This window comes from Mobula birostris, chromosome X (genome assembly GCF_030028105.1).
Source record: "Mobula birostris isolate sMobBir1 chromosome X, sMobBir1.hap1, whole genome shotgun sequence".
Lineage (NCBI taxonomy): Eukaryota > Metazoa > Chordata > Chondrichthyes > Myliobatiformes > Myliobatidae > Mobula > Mobula birostris.
Window position 1 is genome coordinate 43,761,094 of NC_092402.1, and position 14,992 is coordinate 43,776,085.

At 37.2% G+C, this 14,992-nt stretch overlaps 1 protein-coding gene across 5 annotated transcripts in view; it reads right to left on the minus strand.

Moving 5' to 3' along the window:
- Positions 1–1,655: 1,655 nt before the first annotated feature.
- Positions 1,656–14,992, minus strand: part of LOC140191356 (ORM1-like protein 3) — a 35,130-nt gene continuing 21,793 nt past the window's right edge. For 4 of the 5 annotated variants that reach the window (XM_072248689.1, XM_072248691.1, XM_072248688.1 and 1 more), the window contains 2 exons: positions 5,993–6,144; positions 1,656–5,215 (listed from right to left, as the gene is read on the minus strand). In XM_072248689.1, coding sequence (XP_072104790.1) covers positions 5,080–5,215; positions 5,993–6,144 — 288 coding nt within the window. In that variant the 3' untranslated portion in view covers positions 1,656–5,079. Of the gene's footprint in view, positions 5,216–5,992; positions 6,145–10,909; positions 11,469–14,992 lie in introns of those variants that run through there. The other variant, XR_011883815.1, reaches the window with a different exon arrangement.

Here is a 14,992-nt window from a genome sequence, read left to right on the forward strand (position 1 = left end):
ACCTCTTATAGCATAATAATCCTTTAATAACACCTCTCGTAACATCATAATGCTTCAGTATTGCACTGAAAAGCTTGCTTTGATCCTTGACCTTAAGACTTTACCAATAACTCGCTGACTCAGAGACCGATATATTAGCCAAGCCACCATAATAGAGGAGTTTAGGATTACATGGCTAGCTATTAACATCACTTTTATATTGTAAAGTCTGCAATTTAAGCCAGCATATTCTCTATCATGTCATGTTATCACGTACTTATAAAACCTGCTGTTGTTCAGTGTCAAGCCCTTGTCTCTTACAATTCATTCAAATGCATCTTTTTGATTGGCTTTGCTGTTGCCTAATATGTTAACTTTTTGCCTAATATAATGTTAACTTTTAACCTATTTGAAAGAAGCTAGATGAAATGTTGTGCTGTATTAGATTTAGAAATGGTAGAATACTAACAAGATTATGATTTTATCATTAGGTTTTATCACATTTAGCCAGTTTTGTAGGACAAGGTAATCAATTTTGTAATCGTCAAAGACAGGATAATGTTATTTGGGGGAGGTAATTAAATATTTTTATTCATTTAAACAATCAACTTTATTCATAATAAAGCACAAAATCTTTGTGCCAGTATAATGTATGTTTGCAAATATAAAACCAGCTGTAGGAAAGTTTTATGGTGCCCCAACATACCTTAATTTCATTGCGAATGATTTAGATTCACAAAATGTCTTGTAGTCTCAAGTAAATCTGCAGAAGCCAATTCTGAACTGCTGAAGCATGCCCAGTTAGAATTGGGTTGGACCTGCCCAACTTTGTTCCATTTAGAATCCCAATAGCCAGACAGATTTGCCAGAGTCACGATTTAAGCGTACAGACATAAAAATGGATTACTCTGTCCACAGAGCTAACAGTTCCAACTCAATTTTAAAAAAGCAATATTAACTGATGAATCATTTGTACTGATTGTCATAGAAGGAAGTGGTTAAATTACTGGACAAGCAAAGGCTAATGATTCAGAGACTAGAGAATGAATTCACCATGTCAGCTGAGGAATTAGAATTTGATTAAATGAACATACTATTAGTAATGGACACTGAAACTATTAGATTGTCATCAAACTCAAAGACTTAATATCTGATTAAAATTGTTGTTCAACTTCAGCGCAAGGTTTACTTCGAGTGATTTTGTTAGGTCTCTTAAAATACTGGACTTGAGGGGCCTTGTTTCTAACAATTATGTCAATACTGACTGGCCAAAAACAATTGGTGCTGGTGAAAATAGTTGCCTGTTTCAAATCTTAGCAGGGAAATACACCATGAGACTTCTGTGAAATGCAAAGGGCTTAAAATCACATTTTGCACTTTCTAGCTGCATTGTGTAATACAGTATAGGACAAATGTTTACTATAATAATTCAATGATCAAATGTGAGCAAAATTTGCAACTGGCAAGTGAAAAGTGAATTTCTGCTGGGTAGTGGTTGGAAAGAAAGGGCAGGGCTGCTCATTTGTTTCAGTTCAAATTTGGAGGAGAGAGAAAACAAACAAAAGCCTGAATGTGGTGGCAGATCCATTGCTTACACCTTAAAAGCTGAAAGTTCTAGTGAATACTTCAATGCATGTGAATAAAGCAGGAGACAGCATATTACATGAATACTGACCTTTATTAAATATCAGAATACTGTACAAAGGAATCAAAAATATTATTCACACTTTCTTATAAAGATCTAGATGATAGATGAAAATCATCTGCAGAGAAGGGCAGTTGGCTTACAAGACCCTTTTGCCACCAGATGCTCAATTAACCCTTATTTACAATACATGACAATGTTCAAACACTAGTCCCCAATGCAAATAATTCAATAGTTCATAAACACACCTGATAGACTGGTATAAAATTCTAAACATCCCCACTCTGGCACACAATTTATTTAGATTTCACCAAAGTAAATTTGGAATCTGTACCTCTGATAGCCACTATAAAAATAGTGCAGTAGTTTGACCCTGGGTTATCCTGAACTTGCCCATGTTTGCTGTCTTTGGACTGGCACTGTTATTGCTCATACCACCCAATCACCTGCACTATTTGACAAGATACATATTGGAAGTAGAAAGATGTTCCAAACTTAAAAAATACTGTACTTTACCAGTTTTCATACTTTGACAATACAGAACCCATCATAATAAAACAACCTTCCTTAGCATATTTACCGGTATTCAAAATCTATAAATTCAAGGCTTTAACTATTTCGTACAAGGAATCAAAATAGTATAAAGTAATATTTTAAAATGTTAACAAACCCTGAATACATAAATTTAACATTTTCACTACCACCTTATTAGTATCTACATAATGTGACACAAAGCTAAATTTTCCAATAGCTTCATGGTAGCTTGTGAATGCAATTCAATAAGTAACCTTCAGTAATTGATAGTCAAAATGCAGCTGATTGTGTACATGATCCTTGCTTATGCAGGAACTCTGCAATGGCATGCTTAACTGCTACAGATGTTAAGGTTTAATTCCTATATTATTTCAGATTTTTAAATTAAAATACATTTTTTTTTAAAAGAAAGTCATCCAGTTTTGGATCTTATTTTCAATGAAAGCCTGAGGTCCAAATGTTCTCTTTTTGCTTTCCTTTAGAATGGAACAGACTGGTGTCAGCTTGTAAATATTTTAATGGAGCAACTTTAACTTTTCTTCTATGAAAAAAAACAAGTGCAAGAAATAGGTTTATAATTAAATCAGAAAATGTAAAAAAATCTTATGTCTACTAGCTTTTTGAAAAAGTTTTTTCCCCCCCAAACATGTCTACCTGTATAATCTCATTTGATTATACTGGTAGACATGCTGGCTCCTAACCAGGAAAAAAAACCCTCCCTCCAATGCAAGCATAATTTTTAAAATCAAAAGGTATGGCAGATTTTATCCAAAGATTAGTACTCTTAAAGACTTTGAAAGTCCAACTTAAAAGTAGTAATCATTCACATTCATAGCCAGCGGGAAATCAAAGGTGGGAACAGGAACTGGTTTACTGGTTCTCTATTTTCCCCCTGTGCACCAATTTTTCCTTTCTCAGGCTGGCTTAAATGCCCAAACTTTTCATGGGTGTCCTGTACCATACACAAATTACTATTCAGGTGGCTGTGACTCCCATGTGACTATACGTATATCCATCAGTTGTTGGTTTGGTTTCATGTTATTCCCACATTCGTAGCAATTTCCTTGGTGGAGTGGGGGGTGGGGTAAAGAATTATTAGAGTTCAGTGCTTGTCCTACCCAGCTTTCATACAAACATATCCTCAGAAGAGATTGCTTCACAGAGTGCAGCAACAGGTTGATTTTTATCTTCAATAATTTATAGATGAAGAGACTGGGCTCTGTACCACCATCTGAGTTACAGAGATCTAACTGAAAAGGATGCATTTTCTGCTTCATACCCACATGTTGGTAGCTGCTAATCTTTTTTTTTTGAAATGAATCAGTTGGTTGAATGGATGATAGCATTTTTGTCTTTGACACCAGTAAGGAAAGCAAAAATTCACACCTTCTAAAGAAAAATGTTGTAACCTCTTGTCTGTAACAGCATTGTAACCAGGTTATGTTCAATCGTGAGAACATTTCCTCAATCAGTGAATTTAATGGCTTATAGATTTTTGTCAAATTGCATCAAATCGAACAATTCCAGAATTTCAGGGCTTTTTAAAATGATTCCATAGAAAAATGGCTCTTAGGATGTGCTGGCTTCAAATTACCATCACTAAAGACAGGTCCAGCAAGCTATATACTATACCACACAAGGCTTCACTGTCCAGACTTATCTTTGATCCTTTGTTGTGGTATTTTTTCCCCTATGTTATTGCTTAAAAATCACGATTCACAGTGCTATTATTTTTTTGTAGTCCTAACAGACTTCAAGGAGGACGAGCTGAATGTACTAGCCTGTACTTCAAGTTTGCAGCAGGTACTTTATAAGAATATAAAAGTCAGGTACATCACTATCAGGTCGTAATAAAGAGAATCAATGAGAATTGTACCGCATTTTTCAATCAGTCAAATTACAATATACTCTGACAGAATAGGTACAGATTTTTTTTTTTTTTTTTTAAAAAGGCAAATTTACAGGAAAGTTGCATGATTGCTAAAGTTTTACAGTATTCCAACAATTAACATCCTGATTTATGTATGTTTAAAAAAATAAATCACTTTGAGATTCTCTATATCTTGGGTAGATAAGTTTAATCATCCAGCCCCACTTGTCCTCAGTTAACATATGGGCTCTGTATTACATAACACTTTTATATATTTTAGAAAATGTATCCAGAAGCCACCTTCTTAAATCAAATATTCATGAGCTGTGCTTCAAAACACACCCTTACTAGTGTTTTACATTCTCCCTAGTAATTTTCGCGTACAACACCGAACATATGAGATCAAAGAAATAAAATAAATAATCTGCAAAAAAAAAGCAATTAAAATGCACAGTAAGACCAGCACTGTTTCTTGAGGGGCACCTATGCCATATAGACCATGTTTACAAGTACCCCAACAAAGTAAAAGACCCCTAATTCTGCCGTGTTGGAGCATGAGCACCAAATACTTTGATATTACATTTTTCACCAGTTGCCTCCATTATGACAATGAAAACACATTTTCTAAAATATCATTCAAACTGTGTACCTTCATAGGTCTACTTCCATTACAATATTTACAAGTTATACTTTGATAACTGTTTGGTCAATGGACAGTAAAAATCATACCCCACATCAACTAAATGTCTACTATATCAAAATCTCCGTAACTTAATATGGCAACCAAAGAATCAAAAATATTTGAGAAAATGGGATCTACAGGCAGTAATAAAAAAAGCAGGCTTCCTGTTCCAAGCACTGCAAATATTTAATGTGATAGCTCAGCAAGCAAAATGAGCTGCTTCACTCACAAATATACCAATCATAATAAAATATCCATGCTAAGAGTTTGAAGGATGTAGAATATAAACATCTAAACATCATGATGTGTCCTTTCTGCTGCTGGTTGGCCCAATAGCTTTTTCTTTCTTACTTGCCGACATTGCTGTTTTTAGTACTTGTTGATGCCAAAGATTCTGACTCCATGAAGTTGAGGGAGTTTTGGGATGAGGACGCTCATCAACGAAATCGTATTTATAACAAAATGTAATTTGTCGTACTTTGTGTAAAAACTGGTAAGAAAATACCTGTTTTTGAAAAAAGACAAAAAGCATGAAAACCTTCCCAGGAATCTGTAGCATTTTCATTTAATAGCCCAAGATATAATTCATGGGTTTCTATGGTACCAGTAGAAACTTGCCAAATTTTAACACTCATATGGTTTCTAATTTTGATAAATACCTTGCTTAAATTTTTGGATACTCAACATAAGTTTAAACTTGACACTAATTAAGCCAGGCAATAATGAAATAATTTTGTTAAGCCTTTGATCCACCCTTATTTCTATCAAGCACTTTGTGACATGGTGCAGTGGGTCTTAGTATCTTCCTAAAACTCACCACTTTTACTGCTATCCTGTGAGAACCATCTTATCAAGTTATCAAGCTCAGAGACTATCACATCCAAGGAGTGACTGCAAATATAACTGAGGATATCCAGAGAATATGGTGGACTCCATGCCAATGCGTCACCACAATCCTAATCTTCCCAGTAGTATAACCTATTTACCCTCCCACCAACTTCTCTGGTTTGAGAGATTGTAATGTCCTCAATGTATTTCTGGTTGAGCTGTTCTTAAATTTTTGAAGTGTGCAGCCCAAGATTATGCAAGGTGGATTTCCGGCACTGAAACATTTTGGGGTGTATTGTAGAGAACAGGAACAAAGGAAAATGTTCTTTTAGATTTTACAGAATTGACATTTCAGCAAAGTTATGTTAAAAGGGGAAAAAAAAACTTGCAAGTTCCAGATTGGTCACAATTCCACGAGCTGATTCAGTCTTCAAAGATTATATCTCAAACTCACAAGATAATGGGTGTGATAGTAAGGAATTTGCGCGAGGCTGTAAACTGCACTCCGTAATCCATCTGCTCCCAGTGGGTTAACAGCCGTGCTTTTCCTTGGTCTGGAGTTTCAAATGGCGTTCCCTTTACGGTGTGCAGAAATATATACATTCCCTGGAGGTAGAAGGGAAAAAGAATTATATATGCATACATTCAGTGTTCTTACCTTGCAGCAAATACTGGAATGAAGATAAACTGAACTGACAGAACAGCAATACAGACAAGATGCCAGTGTTTCCATTCAGAAGGCTAGCACAAATCACATTCCTAAATTTACTGGTCTGTATACCTCTGACAAGCACAACTGGGACTTCCAAAAGTTCACTACCCTACTTAGAGCTTCAGCTAACTTGGAATTTAGAAAATTCTCAGACTAATAATATTTAGAAAAATGAATTAAACACTATTCCACAGAATTACAAAATTTTCACTAGAACTCAATTGCAACTGGCACCATTGATGTGGAATAACACATTTTGAGATGTGATTCCCTCAGCTACTTGCATGAACATATGGGATACAACATGGATGTTCAGGATGTATATTATATATATTTCTGGCATTAAATGTACCTATTGAACAACATTTTCTCTTCCTTAGAGGAGAAAATCAACTGAGCTTCCTTTATTTGACAAATCAGATCTACACTATTCATTTTACCCACTGAGCTGGAGTTACAAAGTATATTTTGTTTGAATACAAGGTGCTGCTCCTCCACCCTGAGGGTGGCCTCATTTTGGCACAAGTGGAGTCCATGGACTAACATGTCAGAATTAAAATATTGGGCTACTGGTGAGTTCCGCTTTAGGTGATGGGGCGGAGGTGCTCAATGAAGTGGTCCCCAAATTTACCACGGGTGTCGCCAACGTAGAGGTGGCTGCATCAAGAGCACTGGATACAATAGACGACCCCAGCAGACTTGCAGGTGAAGTATTGCCTCACCTGGAAGGACTATTTGGGGCTCTGAATGAAGTTGAGGGAGGAGGTGAATGGGCAGGTGTAGCACTTTGGCCACTTCAAGAATATCAGAACTAGAAGTAGGATCAGATTTTTTTGTTCCTCCATACTTACTTTGCTACTCAGAATGTGGGTATTTCTGAGCTTTGTCTACTTTCTCTCACAATCCTTCCAGTCTGGTTCCTTTTTGGATTTTCCTTCAAATTTCAGAAATCTGACAGCCCCATATTTGCACCACTATATTGGTAGGACTGTTTGTTTGTAGATCTACAAAAACAACTAATTCTGCCTCTGCATTCTCACCTGCTAAAATTCTCACTTGGTCTATTTGCATTTCTCAGCACTAGTCTTGCAAATCTGTCATTAATCACACATCTCAATCACTGTCCAGATTTCACAAATGCATTCCAAAAGCAAATTTCCATCTTCAATTCCTGTCTACTCTATCTATTAAATTTGTAGCCCATTTATATGAATGAGTGCAACCCTCTCACCCATCATTTAATCCTTCTGCATACTTCTACACACTGACAACCTCCTGTATCTGCTTCCATGGAATTGCTTCAAGATGTTATAGAAATCATAAGACCTTAAACAGAATTCAGCCCATCAGGTCTGCTGTGCTATTCCATCATGGATGATCTATTATCCCTCTCAACTCCATAGCCTTTGACACCCTTACTAATTAAGAAACTATCAACCTTTGTTTTGAACATGCCCAATGACTTGGCCTTCACAGCTGTCTGTAGCAATGAAATCCACAGATTCACCACCCTCTGGCTAAAGAAATTCCTTCTCATCTGTTTTAAAGGGACGTCCTTTATTCTGAGGTTGTGCCCTCTGACCCTAGACCTTCCCACTATAGGAAACACCCTGTGCACATCCACTCTACCTAGGCCTTTAAACATTCGATAGGTATCAATGAGATCTGCCCCACCCCCACTACAGCCATCAAATGCTCCTCATGTTACCCCTTTCTTTCCTGAAATCACAGCGCATCAACTCCTTTCCTCAAATCCAATAGCAAAAAAAAACTTTGCACCAGTAGTTGCAACCCAAAATGATGCCCTACCACAAATTATATTAAAGCACCAGAGAAAGTGTGCTGGAATTTTAACAAAATGATTTGGAGAAAGTCATTAGTCAAGAGTAATCAGATAGCACTTTTCATCTTGATTCTTTAAGATTCATGGATTCATGGGAGGAAGCAAGTGTTTGGCCCATGGTAACTGCTCATTGGCATCTGGTAAGTAAATGATTAAAACGTTCATAACTGGATATGGGATCATTTTACCAGATGACACTATAAAGCTTTTCTGTAAAATGTAGCTCAGCCTCCGAAATTATGTTCTAAAGGAATATAAATTGGAAAGAAAGTCACAGCATTATCTAAAATTAGAGCATGTGTCATATGCTAATGAGCAAGATATTACCAGGAACTATATAAAGTATATCATAACGTAATTTTTGGCAAAAGAATTGTGCCCACAATGTAAAATAACTTTTAATACATCTAAATAAACATTCTGTGCAGTATGTGGTGCTCAGTCACTACAAATTAGAGCTTCCAATCAGTCTTCTTACATAAACCTCCAATTATGCCAAAATTTTATATTTACCATCTCTACACTTTGTTCATACTGTAATTAAAAGGAAGTCAAATTGTTATAATTGGCTCCAATTATGGTTCAGAATTGGGATATTTTGAGCAGCTTGCCAGTATTGTGCACTAAAAGATCCAGATTAAAATTCAAATGAATAAAGTAGACTCCAGTTTTTAATCCTTTGCCTGCCTTAGTCTCAACCTTGGAGGGAACATTTTAAATGGAGTATTATGAACCTTCTACCACATGATTCCTTTAAGGTAGATTTTGAATGCAGTCACATTGGTTTATATCTATTAGAAACAGACTGAGATTGAAGACTGGTGAGTGTTGGGGTTCCAACAATCTGGACAGCACTTTTACATACACTATATACGAAAGTATAAAATCTTGGTCTTGGCTGCATCAAAGTCCAACTTAATTGTTTTTGTTTAATTTGTCTGGATATGGATATTGCAAGGCCGCACCTCAAAATGATTGGACGAGCTGGGTGGTTTCGTGGGCTAGTCGAGAGTCAAGCATACCAATAGATCTGGAGTCACACAAGGGCCAGATTGAGTAAAAATGACAGAATATACTCCCTGAATGACAGTGACGAATTAGTCACAACAATAACATGGCTACTATTACTAATAACAGCTTGGATATTTAAATACATTGAAATTTCCTATGTGTCATGGTGGGATATCAACTTATTTCAGTAGACCAAAGGTCAGGCCTCCAGATATTAGGTGGTTTTATGGGCAAACTTCCAAACTATCTGCAACATGCAAGAGATACTCAATATGTAGAAAATGTACCCTTAAAAACAAACAGGGTTGTATGTACGATAAGCAACTGATTTAATTTTCATTGGTGGATACCATCAAGGATATTTACTGTAATTAAATATTACATAACACACATTAGCCCTAATTAATGTGGACTTTATAAGCTTCCATGAAGGAGTATTTAACAATGTTAAACAAAAGAATAAAATTAAGACTGAGGGATTAAAGGGATAAAATACAAAACATATGCTGGTAAGAGTATGTGGCTAGCTGGGGCATGAGTTTGGGAACCACTGCCACAGAAAAACCCACACCTTTGGGGGCTGGAGGCAGCTGTTTCTAAATAAGGCTAGAAAACATCCTAGCATTAATCTGTGTAGCAGATACAGTGCTCACAGGTGAACAAAGATACCCAGTACATGTTTACCCAGTGAAGGTCAATGACTTTGCATCCGCCACTTTGAACATTTCTTCAGGTAACCTGAATAATGCCTCAAGGGCTTGATGTTTGAGAGAAACTGATATCATTTGATGTGAGCAGCATGTTCCTACAGTGTCCAACCACAAACTCTCAGTAAACATTACCTGGCTGTCAAAATTGTTTTTCTCTACTGGTTAAAGGAGAAAAAGCAGCAAATTTGGAATGACGAGCCAAGAAAGAGAGTAACAACAGCAACAACAACACTGAAGTAGTACGTATCATCTGCGAGGATAATCTAGCAGGGGTTCTACAAAGAAGGCCAACTTCCCACTTTAGAGCCAATCTTAGTCATTGAGACCCAAGAACATCTTTCAATGACAGATGGTACAGCCGTGCACATTTTCTGTGGCAACAATTGACTGCAAGATGAGGACTTTTCAATTGCAGAACAGATCAAGATGCTCTCAAAGAAGAAAAATACAGTAGTCCAGGATATTTAACAGACTGGTTCAATATCATACTGTCTAAAAGGGTGCAGTTTCTTTGGGTTAACATGCACCATGCAAGGAAAAGGTGAATAAGGAAAAAAGCTGCACGGTCATTTTTAGATATTTAAACTAATGAATAGACAAAAAGCTTGAATTTAGAAAACACTTGTCATAACCTTAGGATAAAACGAGTCTTCAAAGTATCACAAAACCAGTAAGCTATGAAAAAAAAAGTTCTGATTACTGTCATTAGGAAACTTAGTCTACGTCCACACTAGACCGGATAAATCCGTAACCGAAGCTTTTTCTCTTTGTTTTGACCCTTTGTCCACACTGAACCGGCGTTTTCCTCCCCCGAAAATGGATATTTTCTAAAACGCCCTCCAGTGTGTGTAAATTTGAAAACGCCGATTGTGCAGAGAAGTGTGGACAGGGTAAACAGATATTTTTAAAACCGCTGTCATGACGTGCCAGAACAGATGGCGGCAGCGCGGCATTTCATTGTTTTCTTGAACGCAACCCCTCCACACAACCTAACAATTTCAGAACAGACAGCAATGAGACTGAAGCCAGAACAGTTAGAAATGTACTCACCAAATACTTTAACCCATAACTTACTAAATAAATAAGTATACTCACTTTGCCCTGTTTTCTGTCCTTGCTTGTATGAAGGTGGTTTACCTATTTATGCAAGTACTTCTCTGACAATAGATGTGTAACAGCCTAATGTAACATTGTATGGAAATACAAGATAACACTGATGCAGACATGTTTTATACATTTAACAAGGTGCTTTATTAATGCAACAGAGTTAGTCAGTTTTTCAATGTTCGTCATCAGCCGGGTCATACTGTCCGTGAACTCCCTGTCGGTTGCCTCCATCCGCTCCAGTATGTGTTTTTTTTTTGTTTTTAAGTCCTCCTGCACGAAAGCCAACAGCGATTCCTTTTAAGTTTTTCTAGTCTGTAACTGGACAAACGCGCACCAAGTATACCGTTTCCTCTTCGCTTGTTTTCTGTGTGTCCTGCGCATTCCCAGTAGGAGGAGATTCGCCCAAATATCCGTTCTAATGTGGATGGAGATATTTTTAAAAAACGCCTGGTGTGGACGCCTATCGTTTTTACGCGAAACCGGCGTTTTCAAAATTATCCGGTCTAGTGTGGACGTAGCCTTATAGGCAACTCTTGGCTTCTAGAAACTGAGATCACATAATAGATTAATTAACAGTTGATCAGAAGGGAACAGAATGGAGGCAGTAAATATTTAGTAAGACAATTCCAGGTACCATAAGACATCAATGACAACAAACATTCTATTTAGGTAGCAGCCCTAATTAAAGTAACATTTAAATAATGAAGTTGAAACTTTGAAACGTCTCAGTTACTTAATTATTTGGGTGGGGTGGGGATGAATAGTGAGAAGTAAACTATTGAGAGAGAGAACATGGATGTTATAGTCATCAGACAGTTAATGATTAGCTCAGCTTGTTACAAAATGCAAGCACTATTACCTCAGCTATTTTGAACAGAAGTAGGTCTTTCAGATTGCCAAAACATTTTATTGAAGTAATGCTTCCTGAAATCATTACATTCAACCTTTCTCTTATTCCAAGCTAATAAGCTCTTATTCTGGACTCCCATCTATAAAAAAAATGGTTCAGACTTATTCTATCGTATTCTAATCACTGTAAACATAACAATATATACTCAGTCATATGCATTCAAGAAAATACAACCTTAGCCTATGCATTCTGTTGTCCCCATTCTGTACTAGCAAATCTGCATTTTGCCCCCTCCAAGGCCAGATCCTTCCTGATATGTTACAGTATTTTAGTTGAGATTTAACCAGTTTATAGAACTGTAACATGAATATTGTGTCCAAATCTGATCAAGATAAAAGATATTTTCTTAGTTTTAATTTTTTTGTAATTATTGTTCAAAGACCTTAAGTCTCTTTGCTCCTCCACTGCTTTCCATTTATTTAACCTACCAGTGCCTCATTGTAATTTTCTACTTCCTGTTTCTTTAGCTATTGTGCCACATAGCTCTATTCCTTCATTTAGGCAGAGTTCTCTGACTGTTTCCAGGCAGGTGACTCAACAAAGACAACAGAAAATATTAAAGAGTTTGTTTACAAAACAGTGGCTTGATTTTCCTAATCACTACTTGTTTAAATGTAACCTACACAACTACACTTGGGGTATATGAGGTGTCCAGGGAAGGGTAGCACCTCTGGTGAAAGGGCTTGTCATGCCTGTTCTGGGGCAGTTCACTCACCTTTGGTCCCCACCAGACATTGAGCTCTCACCTGTGACTCCAAGTAGCTGTTTGCATGTGACAGCAGCCACACCCTAGTACGCTGCTTCAAGGGGGACACTAAACCAGGTGAGGGTGGCCTCACACCCCAGTGAGACAGTGACATACCTGTTCTGGTATGCAGAGGCAGCTCTGGCAAACTGGGCAGATGAGATCTACAGTGAGATCCAACAGCCGGGAAAGCAATACTGCAACACTCCCTGGAGAGCCAAGGGCACGATGACAAGGCACAGGAGATGTCAAGGTCATACAATGCAACCAAGGAGGACCTTTGTTTGTGACACTTGATTGTACCGCTGGACTCGTAAGGTCGAGAGAGTGGAACTGACCCAGAACAACAGCTTTTCCACTTTAAAAACTCTCCTGCACAGGTTTCCTGTCATCGTCAGACATGATGGACAACCACCATGCAACTTCCCACATTCAAGAGTGGAAGACTATCATTCTCAGGAAGAGGTAGTCTTTTGGAAGAGAGATAAATAGTTTTGTATTGCCAAGCACTTGCGTGATTAGATTGCTGTAATTTGCTTACAAGTGAAGACAGTGCTGCAGTTTTGTATTTTGAATTATATTTTAACTTATTTGTGGTAATATTTTGTTTTATAGAACTATCCAAAAGTCTTGGGCACATACATATATAGCTAGGGAACCCAAGACTTTGTTTTTTGCACAGTATTGTAATAATTTTATGTATTGCACTGTACTGCTGCCACACAAAAAAAGCCAAATTTCATGACTTATGCAAATGATAAACCCAATTCTGATATGGGTCTCGATTGTGGTCTGAGAGTGGGAAGGGGGCAGGGAGAGGGGAATCACAGTTGGGAAAAGGGCAAGGAAGAGGAGAGGGAGCAGGAAGCACCAGAAAGATATTCTGTAATGAGCAATAAACCAATTGTTTGGAATCAAATGTCCTTGCCTGGTGTCTCAGGGCTGGATGTGTCTGTACCCACGCCACTTCCCGCCCCTGGTACTCCTTCTCTGCTACCTGTCCCACACTCCTCATGTGGTGCTCCACCCTTGCCATTTCCAATATCCTTTACTCCCGCCAGATTTACAATCTTGCTGTCTGCTCCACATTGACAAATACATTACTGTGCAAGTTTTAGGCACCCTAGCTATATACAAGTGCTGCGTGTGCTGTGTGTGATATATGTATTGTGGGTGCACCATGGTCCAGAGGAACGTTGTTTAATATTTACAGTCAGATGATAATAAACTTGAACCTGAGTTTGCATACAGATGTACAAAAGGTTTTTAACCTTGTATGCAAACTGCAGAAATCATGCAAAGTGATTGACAATGCTAATTTTTTTTTAAATAGCACCATTTCTGGGAACATCATGAATAAAGAACATCACAAAGAAAAGTAGTGTGGAAAGAATGGAAACTGCACAGATCACAAAATCTCTGCCAACCTAGGAAAAATAAAACATGACAGCATTCAGCAAATTGTCTACAAAGATCATTGGAAATTAAAATAAATTTGCTGATTCGCTTTGATGCTCCTAAAAGGGTCAACTCCATCATAAGTGCACACTTAAGCCACAAGGTACAGACTGTTTTATTGATTGCCACTATTTTATCTAAAATGATTGCAATCACCTTGAAATATATTTATTCTTACCAAAACCTAAGAGTGATTCAGGTACAATCTGTCATTATCAGGTTTGAACAAGTGTAGATACACCAGACATAGTTTTAAACTAGGACTGGAGTTTTATAATATTAGAAATCTGGCATACCGTGGGTGTTTAAAAGGAACAATCAATTAATTTTGACCACTATCAAGGAGTGAGATTGGACCACCTGAGCAGTGGCCAATGCAGGGTTATAATGGGGCATTCATCAATTTCAGGAATAATTCTTCCATCTATCCTCCAAGACAAAATCCTTCAAAGGATCAAAATGAAGGCAGCAATCTCAGCAAGCCAATGTTTTTATTTTTAAAATGAGTAAACGATGCATTGGAAGCGCACGCATTACTTACTGAAGCACGCACCAACCTGCATCCTACCACCTCATGAACGTTTCTTAGTTTTAGAAATTTAAAAATCTTTATAAAAAGACTATGGGTTTTCATTTTAAGTGATAAAATCTGAGTACATATTGAATGCTGGTGTTTGTTTGGAACCAAGTGATTTTGGAAGTGAAAACTTTTTTGGAAAAAAAAATCAAGAGACAAAATATTTTCACTGGTAGCATTTTCCTGACTGTTTTTAAAGTATTTTACCTCCATGATCTATGACAGAGGTTCAATGTTATGAAATATGATGGCAACTGACAATGGAAAAATTAAGCATAGGAAAATGATACAAATGTAACAAAATTAAAATAAAACAAGCACTACAAAAAGGGTGCGCGCCACCTCAATTCAAAAATATCGTAATTATTTGGCTAAAAAAAG